The 25,444-nt window shown below is 35.1% G+C and overlaps 1 protein-coding gene across 8 annotated transcripts in view; it reads left to right on the forward strand.

Annotated features, from left to right (window-relative positions):
- The window catches only part of LOC133519278 (neuronal acetylcholine receptor subunit alpha-7), a 185,110-nt gene extending 161,091 nt beyond the window's left edge, over positions 1-24,019 (forward strand). For 2 of the 8 annotated variants that reach the window (XM_061853290.1, XM_061853289.1), the window contains exons 8-12: positions 170-256; positions 4,499-4,608; positions 7,246-7,472; positions 16,646-16,849; positions 17,688-24,019. In XM_061853290.1, the coding sequence (XP_061709274.1) occupies positions 170-256; positions 4,499-4,608; positions 7,246-7,472; positions 16,646-16,849; positions 17,688-17,772 (713 nt within the window). In that variant the 3' untranslated portion in view covers positions 17,773-24,019. Of the gene's footprint in view, positions 1-169; positions 257-1,218; positions 1,306-4,498; positions 4,609-5,503; positions 5,614-7,245; positions 7,473-16,645; positions 16,850-17,687 lie in introns of all 8 variants that reach the window. The other 6 variants (XM_061853293.1, XM_061853292.1, XM_061853297.1 and 3 more) reach the window with 5 other exon arrangements.
- The last annotated feature ends 1,425 nt before the right edge of the window (positions 24,020-25,444 follow it).

The following is a 25,444-nucleotide window of genomic DNA, read 5'->3' on the forward strand; positions in this document are numbered from 1 at the left end:
GTTGTGTATTGAAAGTGACTTTTGAGATATCATGCAAACTAGGCTGGACATGCAAGATTGCACAAGATATCGGGGAACTGCTAGGATACATGTAGGCTTAAGAGCCTTAATAATGCCCTGTGAGAATTGAGGGCCTCTGTAGGGTTGTTAACATTGTCTTTGATTGCAGGAGTCACTATTCTTCTATCGCTGACGGTGTTCCTCAACCTGGTAGCCGAGACCCTGCCGCAGGTCTCCGACGCGATTCCCTTGTTAGGTACACTGTCCACACAACAACCATGCTGCCCCATCCCACTGATCCTTATTTTATTTCATTCTTCACGTCATGCCCCGGCACTTTGGTTTCATTTCATTCTTCACATTTATTTCAATTTTATTAGCTATCATTTATTTAATAAATAAACTCAAGTTAATAGTTATTTTAAAACATTACAAGGAGTTAATTACGTGTGTAAAGTTATAGTTTAATAAATTTTGCATCAAAGGTTGTTAAGAGGTTTAATTATGCTTTGATTACCGACATAAATGTCATCATCAATGTGTTTACCTAATTGTGCTTCGCTTTGAATATCGCAATATATTTGGTGTTTCACATTTGTGTTAAATGTCTGGAAATCCAGTATTTTTTTAACTTTATTCTTTAAGTATGGTTGGAATCGATTTCGTGATTTAGTATTTTTATTATTGGAGTATACTGTTTTTATTTATTTTGGAGTTAAATACTTTTATAGGTAAATATTTAAAAAAAAATTATATTACAATAACCAGTGGCATGGCATGAAAGTTTGGCGTTGGTATAAGTATATACGGATCCTAAGGTAAGTAAATTGCACAAATTATGAATTAAATGTTACACCTTTTGCCTTTTTTACACTTTCTTCACGTAATCGATTCCATGTCCGTCATATTTTATGTTTCACCTATATGTACTGGATGTTTAAGAATAAGAAAATCGATATGCAGTGTGCCGGATACTTGGAGGGTGGTAGTTTTAAAAACCTTTCTAAACGAGACTACTTAAACACTAATTAGTAGTTTAAAAATAATTCTAAATGTTCTGCATGATTTTTACTTAATTCTGTTTATGATTTTACTTGAGCTCCTGTACCGACAGCACACTAACAGGAATTCCCATTCTCGAGGTTTCTACGAGGACATACCTCTAACAATATTATATAGAGTTTTCTTTTTCATAGAATATTATATTGATCTTTACAGGTGTTACGATCCTCCTGTCGCAAACAGTTTTCTCTCTATTGGTGGGGCACGTTATCACAAAAACGTCAGAGGCCATCCCCCTGATAGGTGAGAAGGCCAACGCGTTTGATCAAAAAAGTTTATTGCTTTAATACGTGACTAAAAAATAATTAAATTTCATAAATAGTGAATGCGTTTTGAGGTTTATTTTTACATATTTTGGTAATCAGATATAAAATATTCCTCTGACCGTTCTTTAAACACTTACATATAAATAGAATGCATTTCTGCTTAAATTATTGGCTATAATTATAGATTTTGCCAGTAAACTGTTATAAATTAAAACAAAAAACTCCTGAGGTCTGCAATCTAACGCTCGGCCTCACTTCAGATAAAACTGCATTAACGCGCTTAATCTTATCTTCTGTACATCTCTCCAGGATTCTAGTAAAGTTAATCTTCTTGTAATGTCTTAAAATATTCAATTCATTTAAACTGTGCTTATTAGTTGCCCATAATTCATTTACATCTTTAATTACTTTACATTTTTCCTGATTTTCGGACGTGGCTTAAGAATCGCATGTGGGTTTTAATCAATATCTAAAGGACAACTCTCCTCTTAAAAATAAATGTGTTAATACGCTTTTGATTGTAGGATTGTCGCTTTTAAAGGAAAGTTTAAATAGTTTAAAGTTAAACGTGTTAAGCTACAAAGTGGATACGGGTTGCGAAGGTCCAGCCTCCAAGTACCGAACGACAGGTTTTAAATTCTGGTCTGCCTCTGTCCTCTATAACTAGATAGTCCTATTTCAAAATTTGTTCATTTTTTCCTATTGCATATATCTCCTTTGTCTACGTTGATAAAATGATTCATCGACACAGATGAGAAATAATGAACTTTTGAAAAAGGACCTCATAAACGTTAACTGGTAAATTGGTGCATTAACAAAGGCACTAACCAGATAACCTAAGGCGGTTCTGTTCTCAGTTCCTTTGATAATGTTCCAGCTTAATATAGTTGCATACTGTTATACAAATCTAGATTTTTCATTTCTATAAGCCTTCTCTACCTTGCGTAAATTTTAATATATTTTATCTAAATAAAATTTACCAACAAATCACCTTAAAATTTAAATCATGACCTTTTAATATAAAATTTGTTATTGCTTATTACCATTTTATCCGTAGTTTAAGTAAAACATCTTTATTAAAATACCTAGAAATTAAAAATCTAGATTGGCGTAAAAGCTTGTTAAATGCATGTAGTATGTAATGATTTATTTAAGGTATTAAACCATTGAAGATCTGGCTACAGATTGCTAAATAACTACTTGTTTAAAAGAAGTGGTAATATAAAAAAGCTGTCTTTTTTAGCCAAGGAAGCTAAAATTGAGACGCGAAAAATAGATAAATATTAAAGAAGTTAAATGGACGATAAATGTATAATTTATTATCTGAAGACGACTTTTGATTGTAATAACATGTTTTTGATCAGAATTAGTAATGGATATGATTTGTTACTTTCAAAAGAAAGTTTTCTGGATTTTGTGGTTGTTACAATCAGGATACAATCAGGATCTTAGAAGAGATTTGGCGAAGTTCGAAACTGCAGTCGATTTGTATTTTTTTTATGATTGCATTTGAACTATTATTTTAGTTTTATTTAAAAATTAAAACGGAGTTTTCCAATAGGTGTATATATTAACATTTTATTAGAGAGGAATTCCTTTTTTCAAAAGAAGGTACTTAGAAATTCATTCAAATATATTTATAGATCAGTAAAAACATAATACACTGCATGAACTATTAAATAGCATGACGTTAATGTCGGTAGTAGAACGTACCTATAAAGACGTAAGAATCTATACTAAATAGTTTAATTTTATCTAAAACTCACAATAAGCGCATAATTTTCATCTTGTGTTTATCCTTTCCCTGGTTACAACCATACTTATTGTGATTTTAAATTTAGGGAATCCTTGTGTGTTAATCTGAAGTGTTTTTGTGAATTTACATCTGACTGAAAAATATTTAATTCTTACAGTATGCCACTTTCAAGTGTTGCTTTGGTATTTTGCTGCGATAATTCAAATTTTTCTATTCTCTTCATGTGTAATTTCTTCAAAAGCACTTACGATAGTTAGTCGGTCATCAAACAATTTCTTTCAATTGCCTAATTCAGTTTGGGTTAAGTTATAAAGTACTTTACATTGTTAAAATATAAGTTACCTTTTTATAGTTTGTGTATAATTAAATTTAAAAGTGAAAAAAATACTGCCTTGGGCTACTTGAACTGACGGCCTCTGGATAGATACACCAGCGCTCTGCCATCTGAGTTCAAGTATCACCCAAGGCAGTAATTTTTCCACTTTTAAATTTATTCTAAGCTTAATAGCATCGTTCGCAGACGTTTCTGCATGTTAAAAATTAATTTTGTGTATCATTGTTTGCTGTCGACTACTTATTATTAATTAAGTCCAGTGAAAATTGATTAAAATTGACGATACGTGCTGGATTTATCCCCAGCTCCAGATTGCGCGATTTTATTTTCCAACCCGTTCTCCCGCACGTAACGTTATTTTTATATGTGTTCCGTCCCCTGACACTGAGAGGTATTGATATGTAATTTTACTCAAACCCTCGTGGATTTTAATTCACAGAGGCACTGGAGCTCTGTTAATGATTTGATTATTGTGTTAATTTGTTACTGAGGTAAATAGTTAACAAGTTCACCAAAGTAAATTATTTAGCTTATTCAATCGCTATAGTAACCTAGGGTGGGCTGTTTTAAATAAATAAACATAAATTATTTTAGTTGTTATATATTTTTCTGTTAACTCTGCCATTTCATGTGATGTTCAATAAAAATGCTCTCTGTCTATGACTGCTGCAAATTTTGTTGAAACAGCTCATCCTTAGTCATCGAATTCAATTTGAAGTTATAGCACTCCAGTAGTATACGACAGGCTGAATAGTTTTACAAATTATCCTTATCGCGACAACGTGACTGCCATGCCAGAGCGTCTCCTACGACTTGCGGTTGCGTGACGCTGTGCGTTGTCGCGTGGAACCAAAGGACAAGAAAACGTATATTCAAATTTGTGGAATAATGTAGAAAATATGATTTTAATCTTAGTTCATGACATTCGCATTTATTCATAAGCGCTTGAACAACTAAGGTTAAAATGAAATTAATAAAATCAACAAATCTGAATATGCCTTTGTTAGAATGTAAGTCAGAGGTAGTGATATTTTGGGTGGGATCATTTGTTGGGATGTGTAACAGTGCCCTTATGTTCAGGGACGTATTTCAACTGCATCATGTTCATGGTGGCGTCGTCGGTGGTGCTAACTGTTGTGGTGCTGAACTACCACCACCGCACCGCCGACATACACGAGATGCCACAGTGGGTGAGTCCGCTTTGCTTGTCGTTGTAGAACGAGCGATAGTTAGCCGATTGTAGTTCTAGGATCATGTTCATTCATGTCGTTTAGCTGTTATTACCATGACCACGATGCAGTCGAAATTAGTGTGCATTTTTGGCAATATTGTCCTAGTGAATTCTTGGCAATAGTCTTGGAAATATTGCCGATGTAATTGACTGGCCCATCGTCAACATTCCGAGTATATTATGATTCCTAAGTTCAATATTGCTTAAAGAATGCAGCGAGTATTTTAGAACGTCCCAACGTAACACTCGTATAATTTGGTAGCTAATGAGAGGTTTTTAGCCACTCGCTGATGGTCTATTATGTGCAGGGACATATTTTAACTGCATCATGTTTATGGTGGCGTCTTCGGTGGTACTGACCGTCGTGGTCATTAACTATCACCATCGTACCGCTGATATGTACGAGATGCCTCAATGGGTGAGTAATTGTTTTAGCTTATCCATGTGTAGAAAATACGGCGTAGAAGCCGAAAGTAGTAGCTTGTGATTGTTTAGAATCTAGTTGCACATGTGCACTGTGAGCTCTTTTGTGCTGCCATGTCCACGATGCAGCCAAGTACTTTTCTCCTGGGAAATATTGCCCAAAAGAATAATTCTGCTTGCGATATTCCCAAAATAATCTCACTCACAGCACTATTAAAAATTGCAAATCTACAATATTGCCAAGAATATGTTCCGGGAAATATTGACTAATTGATATCATCACAGCACTATTAAATACGATGTTATTGCCCCGAATAAGAATCCAAAACACATAGTAGAAATATGTCCACGAAACATAAAAGCACTGACACACATCTTCAGCGAGGATCCAAAGCGAGGGACACCCTCGTTCAACAGTTTCTTGTACACAGGGACATATTTTAACTGGATCATGTTTATGGTCGCGTCGTCTGTGGTTCTGACCGTCGTGGTGATAAACTACCACCACCGCTCCGCTGATATGTACGAGATGCCGAAATGGGTAAGTAATGCTTTGCTTAGCTTTTTGTGTAGATAATGTTGTATATAGTAGATGGGTGTTTAGAAAATAGTTTGTTGATTAATTTATACAGTGACTGGGGTTTTAAATATTGGAGAACTTTTGGTCTCAAACAAATTAAGTGTAATTTTAAGGAAAAGGATTTGGATGAAATACGGATAAGTACAAATATCAAATCACAAGGCAAAATTAAACGCATAACGATGCGGAAAAGCTCAGGAATAGAACCCTGGGGGCTTTTCGCCAACGACGAAATTCGAAATTCATGTAACTTCATCTTTGTCATTTCAATATAGTTAGAGCGGTGGAAATGGCGAAAGACGAAATTTGGTTCGCGGTAGCCCTCCAAGGACCTCTTGAGATTCGGTCGAGTGCGTTTAATTTTTCCTTGTGTTTTGATCTTTGCATGCATGATAAAGCAGAAATTAAAGCGTGTTTTCAAGTAGAATATGGATTTTTGTGTAAAAGGATATATGTCATATAATTATACCTGTACTTTGATGGTTTAAAATAAGCAACATAATTTATTACCTATTGTAAATTCTGCTAAAGTGAAATTGGTAATAACTATCACGGAAGTAATGCCATTTTTAGAGTAAATAAAGTATCAAAAATTTAATTATTAAATATAATTGTATGAAATGATAAATAGTAAAATTTGAGCAATAAAATTAATCTTTCATTTTAAGCTCTATGATAAGATTCAACCAGTATAATGTTTATATCATGTTCACAAATGCGACCTAAATAAATTAAATATTTTTCCAAAACAGTCCTTTGTCATTAATATTGCGAATAACATTCTTTATCCATTTCCAATACATGCATTATCCATTCGCATTGAGTATAATTACCGAGCCAGCGGCTGTTTTTTTAATCGAATTATATCTAGCGAAGAAACAAATAAACAGGAGCTATCCAGTTAAATTTGTATTATTGTTTCCCTTATTTTAAACAGGGACGCTCCAAAGAGCGAGTGAACGACTCGACTTTCAAATGAAATTGTTTCCGGTGACGCCTTGATATGTCACAAATTGAAGTTTATTGTTTTTGTTTACGTAAAATGTTTGCTCCATCAAATTACCTTTCTTCTGCCGGTTTAAAACAAAGACTGGATTTTCATTTGCTTTGTTATTAATTGATACGAAAATTGTGTTGCTATAAATATTCATTCAATATTGACATTTATGATTTACCTTTCATAGTAAGTTATGTCAGTACTGCGTGCGTAGGTATTAGTACAATCGTTCTGGTACTGGTTTTTTAAGTAGAAAGCTAATGCTATTTCAGAATATCGAGATATGTTTGTATATTTGAATAGATTGGTCTATTTGGGAACATGGATGTATAAATATTAAAAGGCTGAAAAGGCGTTTGTGGAATCTGTGAAATGAATATAGAAATATTTGAAATGTTACCAACATTATTAGGTCAGTGCGGCGGTTTAGTTTGCGGAATGATTCTATAAATTATTCAAACAACATTATCTGTTTGTATGAACATTCTCTGAACTTTGTACGAAATTACCTGCACACTGATTTGGCCACACTGATCATTCTTGAAACAAGTATAAACCTTGACAGTTGAACAGCGTCAAGCTCAATTTTGTCCCAGATAAAATCCGTGCTCCTGCAATGGCTGCCATGGATACTGCGGATGTCAAGGCCGGGCAAGAAGATTACACGCAAGACCATCATGCTCTCCAACCGGATGCGTGAGCTGGAGCTGAAGGAGCGCTCGTCAAAGTCGCTGCTGGCCAACGTGCTGGACATAGACGATGACTTCCGGCACGGGCCGCCAGCGCCTAACAGTACGGCATCGACGGGGAACCTTGGACCAGGGTAAGTTGCTTATAAATGGCTTATTCTGGCCTTTTCCTCATTTTAGTAGGCAATAACTTCTCTTCTCTCACCAACGACAACAGGCAGTACTGGCGCGCATGTACAGTTAGCTGTAGGGGTGTTCCCCTGCAGAGAAATTTGTTTGCAAGGGGGTCAACTATCCCTGCAGCTGATTGTACATGCGCGCCAGGACTGCCTGTTGTCGTTGGTGAGAGAAGTATTTATTAGGGCTTTGAGATTTTCCTTGATTGTCCATCAAGTAGTGGACGGCGTGATCTTTCACAGAATTAGTTAAAATATTTATGTTCAGTAAGTGGTCAATCAACATCCCTATATCTACGAAGTCAGAATGTGCTAGACTGCTAGTGTTTGATATAAACTCCTCTCAAAATCCGTAATGACCATGATATTTCTATAATGTTAGCGTCCATCAGGTAACTATCGTAAACCTCCCATTTTGTAAGATTGTCGGTCTATCTTGTAAGAGGCTAAAGCAGACGTATCTCCATTAATATGTACTTCATTTTGCTGATGTTTTAAAATTTCCTTAAAGTGACCGTAAACCAATTGATTACCTTAACCACAGACTGATTGCCAAACATAGGAATGATTAAAATAGTTGTTAACATTTTACCAACTTTAAGGCAAAAAATTTATACGCAACTGTTTGTTTCCATAATCAAATAGACATAACACACTAAAAAACCCATTGTTTAAAAACATTTCATACTTATCTACTTAATTGAATTCTACTTAAAGCTTCCAGTTTACACATCGTCAATAAGAGTAAAAGCTTTAAACCCATGATTTTACCAACATTAAAAGCGTTATTAAAACACTTACCGCGCTAAGCCGCATTTAGCGAAACATCTATACGACCTTTATAAGCTTGATATACACAGACTATTCAGCTAGTTGGTCTTAAATCACTCGCATAATCACGCTTAAAGCGCCGAGGCAATTCGTATTTTAGTTAAAACGCAACCTCATCAACGAGCTATTTTACTAAGCACACAAATTAACATACAGGTACTTAAGTAGGTAGCGTAGACTAAGACGTATAGACTCCATACTATGTACCTATGAAGGATAAGGTAGAAGATACGAAATGCATATCTAACACGAGCAGGTGCTCTGAGTCATGTAAAGAAGGTACTATTGTTACGAGCTGCACATATACCATAAATTAATATTCATGCCCACTACAATAGCCTATCAGGCCAATTCTAACGTGCACCTGACATCAAAACAATATTGTATTAATATTAGAATCATATTAGTATGAAATGTAACTAATGCTTTGTACAGTAGATTTTTGTCCCTAGGGCATCTATGATACGTATAACTGTATTTTATTTTTATTTTTCAACACACTTGCTTAAAACGACGTTTTTATTCCACCGATTTTTAGCTCATAATTCTAGATATTAAACACGCGTGCTTTTTCAGTATATTATAACACTCGTGCTTTTTCATTATATTATCCGACTGAGTTACGAAGGTAACTGATTGCTAATAATATGCATGGAAACGGAGCCTTCTTAATTTGGTCGCCTAATAAAAAATATTTTACCAACTATCTGGTTTCAAATGTTAGTTCAAACTGTTCAAAGAGGTTTTATCACACCAAACATAATTTATAGATTAAATTATCTCGTAAATTACATTAATGGATAAACATCACATTTTAACGATTTGATCTCCATCCGTCGAATAGAAATACGAAAATATTAGCTTTTTTAACATTTTTTCGATTGGCTGTTTGTCGATTTCGTTCGCGCATTGGAATCTTGCGTAAAAAAACGCGCCTGCCATTTTCCGTATTTGTCATAAAATTTGAATAGTTTTGCATGTTTTTAGTTTATATATTGACGAAATGTCATTTGAAGCATTGAAAATGAAGAACACATAAAATTGACACTGCCAGTAATACTAATAGAGGCGATAGCCTTTTACCATCAAAATCGGGTGAAAAATATTTGGCGGCACATGAAACTTTTATTCAATGGAAAATCGGCAAAAACGTCCAGTCTTTCTTGGAAAACGTGTTGGTAGCTTACTTCAATGAACTGGCGAATAAGTGCCTACAAGCCCAGCACGCTTTGGTGGCAATTATTTGATGTTAAAACTGTAAGTCACCATTTTTAAAATTGTACTTTTACTGTTTGGACAAAAACAGTTTTGTTTTTTCCTCGCAAGTATGTTGAAAAACGTCGTATGAAACGCGTGTACATTGGTCATTACTCACATCGGTTTTCTTATTGCACAATATCGCCTCGTGTGTAGTGACCAACTTTGCACACTTGTATCATAATGTACTATTATTTATTAGGCACACAAAACAGATAACATTTATTACATGAAATAATAATTTTAAGCTGAGGTTTTGGTTGGGAATGCCATCCATACTTATGCGTATTTTCCAGCACTATCCTGTTAAAAATAAAGCATGGACAACCTACCTTCATAGAAATGTTTACAAGGTGGGTATTTGGTACTTGAAACTAATCAACCCCAAAATTTTTTTTAAAAAGCCCCACTTTATAAAATCGTCATAATCTACTGCAAAATAAAGGCCATGTCATATAGTTTAAAAAAACTCCCAAGAATGTGAATCTACTAATAGGTATGTACATTTAGAAAAGCCTTTACTACGAACCAAAATCTGAAATCTAAATAGAAGTAGGACGAGGTTCAATTATATTGATTTTTCAACAATGCACTTAAAAAAATTAAGCACGTGTGTGAATTTCTCAGCGTCATTGTGCCCATTAATCAATATTACATTAGATTGACTATTCTCAGACGAATATCTACGTTTCTACCATGGCCATGACAAGAAATATATGGGTTCAAAACTTATAATTTTTCTTTTCCAATTAGCCCCGTGGTTTTCAATTAGCCCCATTTTATGGTGCCTAAAACATTCCTGATATGTATTACATAATATGGGGCCTTTTGTGTTAGCTTTTGGAAACGGAAAAATCACTTCGAATCAGAGATTATAAATCTGTATAGGACTTTTACACGTTTCATGGTAAGTTAGTGATCTGTGGTAGGCAGACACGCCTCGCCGTGGGAAGGCAGACTTAAATCAGCGGCAAACGACTCAACTTCGAAGCTTTGTTAAGCTTACAAGTTACGTGACAGCCGCGACTTTTTGCTTTTAATTTACGAAACTGCTTCTAAATAATGAGGATCCCTATCTCCCGGGAACTTGCCCTGGGAATGGTTTTTACTGACTTTCGAACAGGAACAGAATTCTAAGTTTAAATATATGGAATCTTGATCTTTAGAATGAAATTGAGTATTCTTTCTGATCAGGCAACAAAGGGCCTAAAGACATCCACCGTGTTTTTTTAATTCCGTTAAGTTCGGGGTATGAATAAGGATACTAAATGGCATAGGTAATTGTATTTTTATTTTCATGAGAAGTAATTATATTCTACAACCAAACAATTTAAAACTATGACATATTAATGACATTTCGAACACCGCTCGTTCTAGAAAATACTTGCGTTAAGCTGCAAATGTGTACATAAACTCCTACTAAACACTAATCAATGTTTAAAACAGGCTCTAACGCAAGTATGCACGTTCGTAGGGGACTTATCAAATAAAAATTAATTATTGATTATCTCCGAAATTCAGTTAATAAGAGTGGCTTTGAGAAAGTAACTTAATTGAAGCTTAGTAATGAGCCCTTTAAAATAACGGAAATAATAAAAAAACACGTTGTATATACAGCTTAAGTAAAGTATCATGATAACAAACTGATATTAGAATGATAATGGAATCATGTCAGTTAAAACTGACATTGGCGCGGGCGTCTCGGTCGTTCTAATACTTGTACGGACATCAAACCGATAGACTTGGCAAAGAGTAGCTTTGCCAATCTATCGGTTTGATGTCAGCGCACGTTCGAATTATTGGCCTGTATATTTTTGAAAAATATTGTGTAAAAATACTTATGACAAAAGCTTCGCCAAACTGAAGACAGTTTGATGGCGAATAATTACATTATGGCCGCAATTGTTACATAACCCTGCGGTTTTATGTAGCCGGCTTCGAAACCACCGACACCTGATAAGTTTGAGGGAGAATAATATCAGATCTAGTTCAAAACTAAAATGGATTTTTAAACTGAATGCCGCTCTAGGTTCAGAAGATAGAACACTAAATTTGCGTATTGATGGAAACAGTCGTAAAATCTGGGAAGAAAGGGGCTCCTTAATCGGAAGACCTTTATGTGGCTGAATTTACGAATTGGTTCTACAGATTCGATAGTGTAAAGGTAGAAGTGGAATACCTAGCTTATAAAAATTACGCATTTCTTATTATAAAAACACAATAAACATTACTTGCTACTATGGAGCCTCAAACAATATAACTTTATTTACGTGCAGTGGGCATGGCTTGTTTTTGCTCGCAAAATTGTATATGAAACTAAAAAAGCGCTGGTGGCCTAGCGGTACGAGCGTGTGACTTGCAGTTCAAACCCCGGCTCATACCAATGGGTTTTTCGGAATTTATCTACGAAATATCATTTGATATTTACCAGTCGCTTTTCGGTGAAGGAAAACATCGCGAGGAAACTGGACTAATCCCAAGAAGGCCTAGTTTACCCTCTGGGTTGGAAGGTCAGATGGCTGTCGCTTTCGTTAAAAAAAAGTGTCTACACGCCAATTCTTGGAATTAGTTTCCAAGCGGCCCCAGGCTCCCATGAGCCATAGCAAAATGCCGGGACAACGCGAGGAAGGTGAATTGTATATGAAACTATATGTTAGTAAATGCGTAACAAGCGTTTCTTTTACAAGCTCCCTCGCTGGCTGATCTTTTTCTATAAAGCTTCCTGGGTAATTAGTAAAACGTGACATCGAGCTAATACGGGCTAAGCCGGTTAACGGCGTTCATTAAGTTAATCTAGCTCGGCTCAGTGCATAATTATGGCATAAGCCTAACTACCGAGCTATTATTATAATTTGAACTATTAATTCCTGTACCTAATTTACATGACTGAGGTATTTTTAAGTGGCCCTAATATTTTATTACTAGTGCAGTAAATATTAGAGTTTGATACATATTTTTTCTACTCGTCGACTTTTATTTTATACCCAGAAGTCCATATATGGATAGTAAAATTTACTTAAAAGCTATATTACTTACAGAGGTTATGGCAGTATATTCTCACTCTTGATTTTTATATATGATACTCAGGGAACTATTCCTATTACATTATAAAGTGTATATCTGTGTCTGTGTGAAACTTTATGTGGGTCTGGGGGGTGGCTTGGGCCCCTCCAATTGGTCTGGCTACTTACAAAATGGTTTGTAATAGTTCCCTGAGTATCATATATTAAAATCACAAGTGAGAATATAAGTAAAGTTACAATATCTTTTTGACAGTTTAAAGCTTCTGGTAAAAGTTACCGCGGGCGGAAATGGACTGGCAATGTTGAGTATCAATTTTTAACAATATTTTCTAAAACATACATAAAAATCAGCCATGAGAATATTAAGGAACGTTAGTAATATTTTTACCAACCTTTAGCACCGTGTACCGGACAAATGGCCGTCGGGACTAACACTATATTATCCCATAGATTTTATTCACGAGAAAATAAGTAAGGTCTGGCGGCTCTGGGATCTTGGACTATTATTAAAACTTAGTTTCTTTCTAGTTCCATTATCCGATTTAAACTTTGAAATTGTTTCGGTGCTACTACAACCTTAGGTAATCTTCATAATTACCAGAAGAGCGTGTTTCTATTCCATTTAATCTTCCACTGTACTAATACATTTAGTAAATATTTGATGTAAATTGTAATTAGTTGGGAGATTACTGCTAATCCTCGTGTCATTAAACTGTACCAGCGAAGTATTTCATTCGCCTCATCATTATTATGTGTCGTATCAAACGGTTACTAAGCGCTGGCATGGCAGTCTAAAATTTACTTCAGCACGGTCGCATTTTTATCGCCTGTTACGTTCTAACAAGTATGCAAGTGCGAAAGTGACAGGCATAGTGACAAGCAATAAAAATGGAACCATGCTGCCCCCGCAAGTTCTTGATTGTTAGTTGATTTTGGTACTTATATTTATTTGTGTATTTTAACACAAAGGTAATAAGGTTTATATTTAAAAATATTGTCTTTTGTTCTGCAATGGCGATAAATATTTAATATCATTCATTCATTCATTTGGATTTTGTTTACAGTTAGTATTTTCCTCGTGGTGTGGTGAATTTTTTTTGTGTTTCACCCGGTAGCAATATTTGTTTAATCTTCGTGCCTCGATACCCTCGCAATGCTCAAGATTCCACTGTTCAAAACTAGCTCTGCTCATGGTTCATAGAATCTTTCACTTGCTCGGGTATCAATATTAGCTCGAGCGGTTAAACAACAATTTTGCACCCATATAACTGTTTCAGCCTTGTTTTTACTTTAATAATAATAATAAATAAATAATAATTCAGCCTATATACGACGTCCCACTGCTGGGCACAGGCCTCCTCTCATGCGCGAGAGGGCTCGGGCTATAGTCCCCACGCTAGCCCAATGCGGATTGGGGACTTCACATACACCTTTGAATTTCTTCGCAGATGTATGCAGGTTTCCTCACGATGTTTTCCTTCACCGAAAAGCTAGTGGTAAATATCAAATGATATTTCGTACATAAGTTCCGAAAAACTCATTGGTACGAGCCAAGGTTTGAACCCGCGACCTCCGGATTGAAAGTCGGACGTCATATCCACTCGGCCACCACCGCTTTTTTTTGTTTTTACTTTAACAGAAGCAAATGTTTTACACAATTACTGTCATATGAGTAAAATTTTCTGCACAAATACTACTACTATTTATAACTAAAATAGATATAAACAACTAAGGATTTCGCTTGTGTACACACCCTAGCCTAGTCTTATGGAACAAATCATAAGTTCAAGCCTCATAAATTTAGTCTAATCACAACCCAGGCCGTGACTTCTGAACTCCAATATTATTCTTACAAAAATATGTCCAATAAGAAAAACAAATAGCCAGAGAAGTCAGTAAACACGTATCCTGTTTGTGCGACCTGTTTTGGTAGGGCTGTTGATATTGTTTTAGAGAGTATTGTTTTTCCGAAGTTAAAATACCAATAAAGTAGACATTGCTAGTCACCTTACGTGTTAGTACCTAATAGAATTACACGATGGTTTTTAACTGTAACTATTATAAATTAAAACTAAGAAAACCCTATGCTATATGCCAAAACAATAACAATTTATGCCAAAAATGCTTTTACTTAATTTTGGAAAAGAGCCGATAATCTTCAAACTGCAGAATCGATTTCTATCAAACCTAGCTAAGAACCACCCGAAGGAAACTCGCTTTCACGTTAAAAACTGCATCGAAATCGATGTATTCGTTGGAGAGCTACCACAAACAGATACACAGACAGACATACATTGGCGTCAAACATATAACTTCAACTTCAACATTTATTCAGGTCATAGGCTACAAGGGCACTCTTACACGCAACATGGAATTTACATACAAGCAAAAACAAGCACAACAACAATTATAAAATATTAATTATAATTCATTGAAAATATTAATGCAAACTACAGTATTATTGTTTAAAGAAATAGTAAGTAAAATATTATTATTACTTAGAGATGTATAAAGTCTCTAAATGTCGAACACCCCTCTTTGAGGTTAAAAATAGGGGCTTTCAGTCCTTTTGCATCATTTATAGTTAGTTACATACTTACTCTTATTCCGTTGGCTCAGAGACCCACTTTTCTCGGTCCTGCGCAACTTCTCGCAAATTTTTGACTCTAAGTTCGCACAGATCCGCCTCCACCATGTCACTCCAGCGATACCTGGAGCGTTCGATAGGGCGTCCTCCTGCTAGGCGACCTGGTACGCTCTTTTCACGTTCCGATCTTCAGCCATTCTCTCTAGGTGGCCCAACCAACGGGGTCTCTGAGCTTTACTTTCTCCCCTGATGTTAGGTTCAGCCACTAAGTCAGCATATAATAACACTTTTTGCATCAGGTAGGGTCGTCACTCGAATTTTCTTCTGACACAGGAGGACTACGTAAGTTGACGTTTTGAACCTAATTTGTATTTGGCGTTTCGGCTTCGTAGTGTATAGACATTTCGAGCGCTTACGTCATGGTGACGTCACTAACAGTTACGGTCAGCGGTCAGTCGATGTTAGACCACCAAGTAGACCAGCCATACCGCGTGATGTTTGTGTTGCCGAACCGTTGGAGATACATTATATCGTATGATTTACCTAGGTAAATCGATAAAGGTAGATCGACAATTTGGCAAAACATAAGAAAAGCTTGATGGGCGCATTTTGAATGATAGGATGATGATGGACAATTCAGTTAAGGCGTTTTTTGCATATTTTTTGTTTTAAATATAAAGATTGCATAAAGTTGTTACATTAACTGTCATGAAAAATCCATAGCATAAAGATTTACAATAATACCAGAGATAACAACTTTAGCTTCCTTTAGATGTGGCGTTTACCTCACCCAACCATAATAACTGCTTAAGTCAAGATTCCGCAGCAAGGTCGGCCGAATTTCACCTTCCTGTGCAAATTGAGTTTCATGCTCATTTTAAAACTAAGTACGTGTTGGATTGTAACAAAACTTTGCACATACAATCTTATGAGGTATATCTATGCCCGTAATTAGTTGATATAGCACCAGCTTATAAAACAATCGAATTAGGTCAAAAACAAATTTTGTATGAAAAACTTAAATGACTGTATTTTTTAACTATGGTATCTGAAGCTACATAAATTAATTACAGGCGTAGATGTATCCAGCTAGTCGTTTTAAAATGAGAGCGTAACTACTCTTGTATTGAGAACCAAGTTTGCTGCTGACTCTTAACTGTAACACAACGTGTTTTTCTTTTCACCACCTACTTGTTGTAGTACTTCAAAAATGAGTGACCTATTAAACTCCCCCAGTCTTACAATAATCGTAGTTAAGAATCCATAACATTTAAAGATTGTCTTCGTACCAGGAATAACGAATTAGCTTCCTTTACATGTGGTGTTTACCTCGGCCAACCACATCATAATAATTACTTAACGAGTTTTTCTTTACACCGCCTAGTACTACCAGTATAGTGCTACCCTACTTCAAAAATAAGTGACCTCTTAAGCTCCCCCAGATGCTCCATCTTCCGCACCGACTTTCGCCGCTCGTTCGTGCGGCCGTCGACGATGGAGGACGTGGGCGTGGGCCACCATCGGGAGCTGCACCTTATACTGCGGGAGCTGCAGTTCATCACAGCGAGGATGAAAAAGGCGGACGAGGAGGCGGAGGTCATCAGCGATTGGAAGTTCGCGGCTATGGTTGTGGACAGGTAGGTGTAATTATTGCTTAAAGTTGATGTAAAATCATTAAACGTAACTTGACAAATCTCTGGTAAATTTTGTCTCTTCCAAATAAACACAAATATAATTTCCGCTCACAGAACCACAAGCTCTTTCAATCCTAGTATGAAAAAAAAGTGTCTCCAAAATTTTATACATTTTTTGTTTGTCTCTTTGTTACCGTCATAGAAGGTTGTATTGAAATAGTACCCAAATGGACCAAACAAAAATGAGCAAATTATTTTTCTCAGTAAAAATGGAAAAAGTTCGTGACACTGAGTAGAAATAATATTAAAAAAATCCTAAATACCTGAAATAGAAATGCCCCCAATTACAAATTGCAGATAGTGTAGCTGTTACATTTGGATTATGATTATTTTATTGCATTGTGCATCTACATTTTACAAACGATAAAGGAAAGCATGATCTTATGATACAGGGGTAATGGTCATATAACAGGTCACTTAGTCGTGTTCAGAACAAGTCAAATTCCACCTGACTTGTAGAGGCCGAATCTAACGGCCCGATTTAAATAATGATCAAGACACGTTTAAGATCTTGGAAAGATCTTTAAAAGATCGATAGCTAAACGACATATCAAAATTGACGTTTATTTCAATTCCGCTGTGATCGCAATAAGATCTATCTACTATATTTCTAACATCAAAGTGACATTGGTTGCCCGAATCGAGCTGCTTCTGTCAATTATATGACATACAAACGATATCTAAATGAGAACTTATCTAAAACAGAACTTGTCGTTTTCGTATCTCATTCTTCGAATTGGGCCGTTATTATGATGATCTGACTTGACACGTTTTCCCACAGGTTTTGCCTGTTCGTGTTCAGCCTGTTCACGATCATCGCGACGGTGGCGGTGCTGCTGTCTGCGCCGCACATCATCGTACAGTGAGGACGCACGCGCCCCACGCACCGAGAGAGAACTATGCTTAACGTAGTCTACGATACCCTGCGCCCCTATCAAAACGGCCACGTCGAACAGTGTAATAGGTCAATCTGACGACACCTTTGTAATCTCATTCTGACCTACTACTGTGCGCCTATTATTGTTACCTGTCTGTGGCGCAGTGGATACGTCTAATTTTAAAACTGTATAATATTATATCTAAATACGTGGTTCAAGCGCACACGGTCCCTAAACCAAGTCGAAAGACGGTAAATATAAATAACATACGTTACGTAGTAAGTCCGACATAATTATAAAATGATTGTGATGTTGACTAGGATGTTATACAGATAAACGTTGACAGTTATAATTTGTTAAAAATGTAATAATATTACTTATTAAAGGTAAAAGAGGATTTAATGAATTGTTTTAAAGGAACGCTCGAAAGGTTTGGCTCCGTGCGGCATAGATTTTTGTTTTAAAATTTTTAATAAACAATTTACGAAATATACAACTGATATTGAAGAATTTTACTGACAAATTATTTATTTAATACAGTTTAATACATGCACAATCGACATATATATTTTGTATTGGCGTTTAAGATAGTTGTTAATTTTGGAATTGGGATCTTAGAGGCGAGAGGGACGAGGCGCCCGCTTGGGTCGTAATCCTTTAAGCAAATGAGGGATCACAGATGATGACATTACCTTAGGGTAGTAAGTAACGTGTATATAACATAAAGGATCAAATATTGGTAGACTCGACTTACAATACGTCGTTAAGGTTATGTTTTAAGATAGATCTATACGCGAGTACGCGTCACGAGCGACGCGACGCGGATATCCGGGATCTCGGTTCACTTGTTTACCTTTAATTTCCGTTGGAGCTCCAGGAATTGTTTAAGTCGTGGAATTGATACAAAATAAACAATTAACATGATGGAACCAAAGTAATGGTAGATAGTTAAAATTATTGTAAAAGAAAAACATAAAATAAACGTAAAATCATCAATTACATCTCAATTGTGTAAGTGAGCATAACCGCAGTATTAAGGACGTAGATGAATTGGAACGTATTCAAATTTATTCGAGTCATTGAGCGTAAGCACGACACGAAGTACTAGGAGCATTCTAGTGGTTATTTTATCTACCTAGTCCCTTTAGCGACCTAGCGAGCGCGGCGGCGACGCATTTGGGAAACGTTTATCAATAATGTACATAATAGTTATCAAATATTAACGTGTGTATTTGTACATAATACCAAAAAATGCAGCAAAAAATAATTATTATTCATTTTGGAACAGTTACTGGTACGAATTGCGAATTTATTGTAATTAACTAGTTTCAGCACGAAAGAAAAAATTGATAATGGTTTATCTGTTTCGATGGTAAACGACTTTCTTCACAGCACGCTCTGGGCTATAACCGCGGAAATCGAAGTTCGTCAATTGCGGGCATTTTTCTCTGCCACTCTAATTACGTCTAAGTAAGAGTAAAAGAGAAAGATCCCCGCAATTTGCGAATTTCGGTTTTCGCGGTAGGCCCCCTGTACTCTCCAGTAGGTAGTGCCGTCGACCCGTGTACCTTATGCACTGCAGCGGTTGCAGCAACTCGCGCAGCAATAGCTCGCCACGCTCCCGTAGTACTTTTCGCCCTCTAGCACGTATCGTAGCAACTAAACTATATCGTATAATAGTCGTATTATTTAATGAAAATAACACTAATTCACGTCTTAATCTATGTCCGTTCCTCAATTTCGCTCTTATAGATGTCGTGATAGCCTAGTGAATGTCGTGTCCCTTAATAAAAATAAGGCTATGGTTATAAAGGAAATATGTTAAGGAAGCTCATTAGTTTAGAATAAAATTTTATGCATCTCGGTGTGTTCTTTCTAATACAATTTAAAATAAGAAATCGTTTTGTGTTTATCATCGAACAACGTTAGTAGGATCGTTGAATGGTTATTTGATTTATGTGTGTTTGTTAATATGACTTAATACCTAGTTCATATTTAGCGTATATTTTAAAGTACTTTAATATTATTTTATAACTTTCATGTAGGATTAAATTTGTTCGATTAGTCCATTTTATATATTTCAATATAGTTTTGAATTGATCGCGTGGTGCTCAACTAATATCATGAAAGCAAATTTTAACTCCGTATAATATGTATTTCTTACAAAAACTACAACATTTTAATTATCTATATGTATTAAGCTTATATAAGTAGTCCTATGTATGAAAATGTCTTAATTAACCTTATACTTTTCAAAATTATGTTTTACTATCCTAAATGATGTGTAAAAGTAACACTGTACTTACCTACCTATTTCTGTCGAAATTAATTAATAATAAGGAAAAATGAAATTGTAAAATTAATTGATATATATATATTTAATTAGATTTGTTAGTGCCAAACGTTAGGGTTTATAAATGATACATTAAGTTGGTTTATAGGGGTATAAATAAAGGACGTTGAGGATTTTATTGTAAAAATAATAAAAAAACGAACTAGGGTCTTTGTTAACAAGTAATTTAATGTTAATGTTGTCGGGACATCGGGTCGCCACGACGGGGTATCAGCCAGTCTTAAAAGCTTATTTTGTTTAAAAAAATATGAGGTTGTGAAACGATTATAATTCTTGTGGTTGCGGCCCAATGTCTCATTAAAATAGAGTTAAGGACAGATTGTGGGAGTCGACTCGTAAATTTATGTAATATCGTCTTAAATTAAGTACCGACCATAAAAATAATCGTTGCTAAGTTGCATTTGGATAAAAATAGCGACTTACATCCTTTATTGAACATTAGTTATGTAAAATTAGACGTTAATGAAATTAAACGCTATTTGAAAACATCTATTGGTCTCCAAGCCTACTCTCACAATAAGTCTTCAACTTGAATTTTAAACGCGAGTAGAAAATTATCTACAAATAATATTAATGCTATAAAATAACGCCTGCTTTGGACCGGGTCACAACTAAACAGAAATGAACTGACGCACACTTTCATCTGCAGACTTTACAAATTCTCTTTTTAAGTTTTAATGTTTTAAGCTCGACCGCCGAGGTATATTCATGGGAGAACTTTCAAGTTACGGGCGAAGTTTGTACGAGATTTGCCTTTCCATGTAGGTTTAATAGAAGCGTGGTAAACCTTGGAAGGAATTTTCTTTACGAGCTTTCCTTCATAAGAGACAACAAGTCAATATAATGTAAGTTTTACAGCTCTTTGCAAGTTATAACCTTCTTGACGCAAAGTACACAAACTGTAGGCAACAGGCGCGCGTCCGATACGCATCTCCCGGAATTTCTTCACAGTCTCCCGCTCGGTAATGCGGCGTCAGCCATTTTGTAATCACGCAAAATGGGGCCTGCCAAATTCGTATAGTTTACTTTGTTATCTTTTTTTTTATAAAGACTTAAGAATAATATGACACTGCCAGTAAGCGCAAGTTAAGTAGGTCTTTGTGATTTGTCCTATTTTAAGAAATAACTTCAGCTTTAAAATGATTCATGCATTTGCATGTTATAGCTCGAACGCTAGTTACAAACACTTGAAATTTGCACATGGACTGTATTTAAGTGTTAGAAGTTGAAAGGCCAAATCATATAAACTTTAGCCAAATTTAGTAATCAGTGCTTTCCTGCCTTGTTCTCTCAACTCGCGTCTTGTTTTAGGCAACAGCACCAACTCTTTCCGAATTTCGCTTCAACACTAAGGAACCACTATACACTTAACCGTAATCAAATATGTCTATATTTAAATATACACAAATCTTTTCATGGTGTTTAAATGGCATACAAATATGAATTTAAGGGTTTTTCTTAACATTATTTTTAGTAAAATGACAACCCAAATCAGTTTTGAAAATGAACTTTGACATAACAATATGTTAACCTGTAGGCTATTTCGTAAACATTTGCTTTAGCTTTGACCTTAAAAATCATACCAAAAGTCTATTAACAAAATTATTTATATAAACTAGTTCACTTTGTATGTCCTGAAAACATTATTCATCACTGCACAATAGGGAACTAAATGCTTTAATCTCGAAACAGGTATTTTGGACTCTAATGTACATTCTCTATCACTCACGCTGTATACTAATAAATACTTACTTACTTCACTGGATCAGTGACCCAAAAAGGATCTTGGCCTCTGACACAAGAGAACTAGTAAATAAATATGTATTATTTTATTTGTACAATAAACTCTTACAATGAACGTGGCTGAAATTTTATAACTAATAGAAGCTGTAATAAATTAAACAGACTGTTCGAAGTCTATGGAGACTTCATTTTCATTTTCGATAAGTTGAGTCATAACGGTATGACTCGACTTATTAATCTCATCTGAAGCGACAAAGCTTTTCTGGCTTCTCACGATTATAAAATTCATATTTTGACATTTAATGAGTGAATTCCATTCATAATGTGTTCACGCAAATTTGCAGGTCGCTGTGCAGGTGCTGTGTACCTATGCATTTTCGTAGATCGGGCTTATTTCTAGTTATTACTTTTAATGTAACGAGGGGGGGGGGGGGGGTTAGGGTCGGCAACGCGCATGTAACTCCTCTGGAGTTGCAGGCGTACGTAGGCTACGGAGACTGCTTACCATCAGGCGGGCCGTATGCTTGTTTGCCACCGACGTAGTATAAAAAAACACAATAATGTTTTTCACGTAGTATAAAAAAACACTATAATGTTTTTCACGTGAGTTTTATAAATGTATAAAATATGTATGACTCCGCTGTCGCAGCATATAGCATTTATATTGCCTGTTATTATGCCCGTCACATCGACAGACGATCAAAATGCGACCGTGCTACGGGGCCATAACTCTTTATTATGCATTACATCTAATCAAAAAGTAACTACAAAAATTGAAAATGGCACAAGTATATTTATTTTCTGCTTAAATTGTCCCTCAAACCCTCGAACTACATTGTCATAATCTAAAAATTTGATAGTTGGACAGTGACTTGAGTGAACCCGTCTGACGAACGGTCCGATTCGAACTTTAAGATACGTCAAACATTTGCTAAATGTAAGATATGGATTAGATATGTCAGTGTTAAAAGTGACGTTCCGTTAAACAAACACGTCACTTTTCTGACATATCCAATCCATATAGAATCTTCAGGAAATTTTCACAGTTCGAATCAGGCCGGTAGGCCATATTGCCTGTTTAATGAAGCTAGACCGTTCCCCATTTGTTATTCGACGGATCTCAGGAGCTATCCCATTAAGTCGTATTGGCTGCTATCGCTCGCAGACATCTGAACGATTCTCAATACTATAATTATTGGAGATTTCTGTTTTCGGCTGTCTTTGTGTAGATATCTTGTTATTTTGTAACTAAACTTATTTAATAACACAATAACGTGCAAATAGTATAAACTATTTCACGTAGTAATGTTGTACTAATTTGAAAGTTTTCGTTAGCGATGAGGCTTAGATTTTTATAACAATATAAAATATTTTAAATTTCAACCACGTTCCACAAAACACACCATTTTTTTAAACTAAAAGGGTACATATTATAAGAAGTCTTACGAATCTGTTTCATACAATTTTAATAATTTTACTATACTTATTAGGTCATATTATTTAGAAGGGGCAGTGCACTAGTCTTTCATTTTAAAGGTAATTTTTAAGACACGATTAAGAAACTAGCTCAAGCAAGGAATTAAACAAAGTTGTATGTCTTAAATACCTTAGTTAACACGCTTGCTTGCACTTTAATTATGAAAGGGTACAAATTGAAACTATAACATTACACCTGGTGTGTTAGTTCTATTAGCTTACTTGTTGCTCACTGTACTCTGTAGGCTCTGAAAACAGGGTAAGATCATTTGTAGCCAAACGAATATCTTTGGAAGTCTATTTGGTCATAAGCACTAACTATACTAAATTTAGACCAACACGTAATTTATTTTATCGCTTTTTTCTGCATGAATCACTCCACATTGTGTTCTCAGGGATAATAAAGCCTGTGAAATAATTAATTAAAGTTAATAAAACACGACTGCAGTAAGTTGAATAAATACAACCGAGTGTAATGTAAGTTTGTAATACAAAGCCCCTATGGAGGTTTTTATAATAGTTGACAAAGTAAATGATACAAAGGTAAATTTGTAAAATAAATAATTCGACGGGTAAAATGTTTATTCGTTAAAATTGATTATCATAAGTAGCATTCGATTTGTATAAAACTAAAATAAATTAAAGCAATCTGATTTATACTAACCGAGTTGTTTTATTTCTATTTACCTATTGTATATATAAATCAATCTTGTCCTTAGCGACACGTAGAAGCGGTCTTCATATTGCATGCGAATTCGTGAGTCACTCCAATATGCCCGGACCAGAGCCACGTGCTGATTCGCATCAGGGTAATAACTGTGATATTCCCTAAAAATTTTTTTTTAAATTTTTTTTTTGCGTTTGTGAAAATTACAGTAATTAAAATATTACACTAATTTAAAACTGCTTTATGAGTAATAAAACGTACTTTAGTCATTATTACAGCGAACTCACAATGGTCTATATATCTATATCATTAAACATTTTCCTCAAAACAAAACGGCATTTTTTTTATCTAACTATCAAAGCTGCTCACAAAATTCCTAGAGAATCGGTTGAAAAATGCGACCTGCAAAGGAGAACATCCGGACATATGAAAACATTTTCGTCCAAACTGAAACTGAGACCTTCGATGACGCTCGGTCAATTTTTTTTTAATTTATTGAATAAACAAACAATTTACAGTCTAGAATTTAATAGAAGACCTATAGTAGGCAAAACCTTGAGGAGGTTTGTGTGCCGATGGGGAGTTCAGAGAAAAAATAACAAATATTAATGTCTTATATCTAATTAAAAAAAACATTGAAGGATTCTTAGTATAAGTAGCTTCGGTCGTTTGATTTCATTAAGTGCATTTTAATAACTTTTTTTATATGGTTACCATTTAAGTACTTTACACGAACATCTTCTGGCAAATCATTTAATATTTTAGGTAATATATATATGTATACAGCCTAGTGCCATATATGTTAACAATATTTGTTTTGTCTCTGTAGACTTCTTAGTTTATTACTATTATCAACAAGATAAAATATTTTATATTTTGCAGCTCAATTAGTTAGAGCGACTACCTATTATAATATCCAGAATGATTGCAATCCACTCTTATTTTTAATTTTTCCTTTTTATTTTAAACTGTACACTCATTAAGAAATGTTTCGCCAAAGTACAAAATTAAACAACTACATTTAAAAAGCAAGTCTGGATCATTTCATAAATGTCCCACGTTTTGTTTAAAGTGAGCACAAAGCAGACTTCTTTGGTGACACTAATTTGGTCCACAAAGTTTATAAGCACATCACTGGAATTTAAAAAAAATCCAGTTTACTCCAGCATGAAAAGGATCGTTCCGTTCTAATAAAATGTATGAATGGAACTACACCCACCCATTTATTAATTCGATAACTTTGATCACTCAGGAATATTAATCGTTCCAAAGGCCTTTACACACTGCAAATTTAGCAATGATGGAGATTCAGTCGTAAAATAGTGATCCAGTCTCGATGCAGTAGCGATAGAATCACAGTAATTTTTTACATTCAAACACTGTCGATGTTGTTAAAAACGCGTTTATATCGATTCAAAACA

This window comes from Cydia pomonella, chromosome 6 (genome assembly GCF_033807575.1).
Source record: "Cydia pomonella isolate Wapato2018A chromosome 6, ilCydPomo1, whole genome shotgun sequence".
Classification (NCBI taxonomy): Eukaryota; Metazoa; Arthropoda; class Insecta; order Lepidoptera; family Tortricidae; genus Cydia; species Cydia pomonella.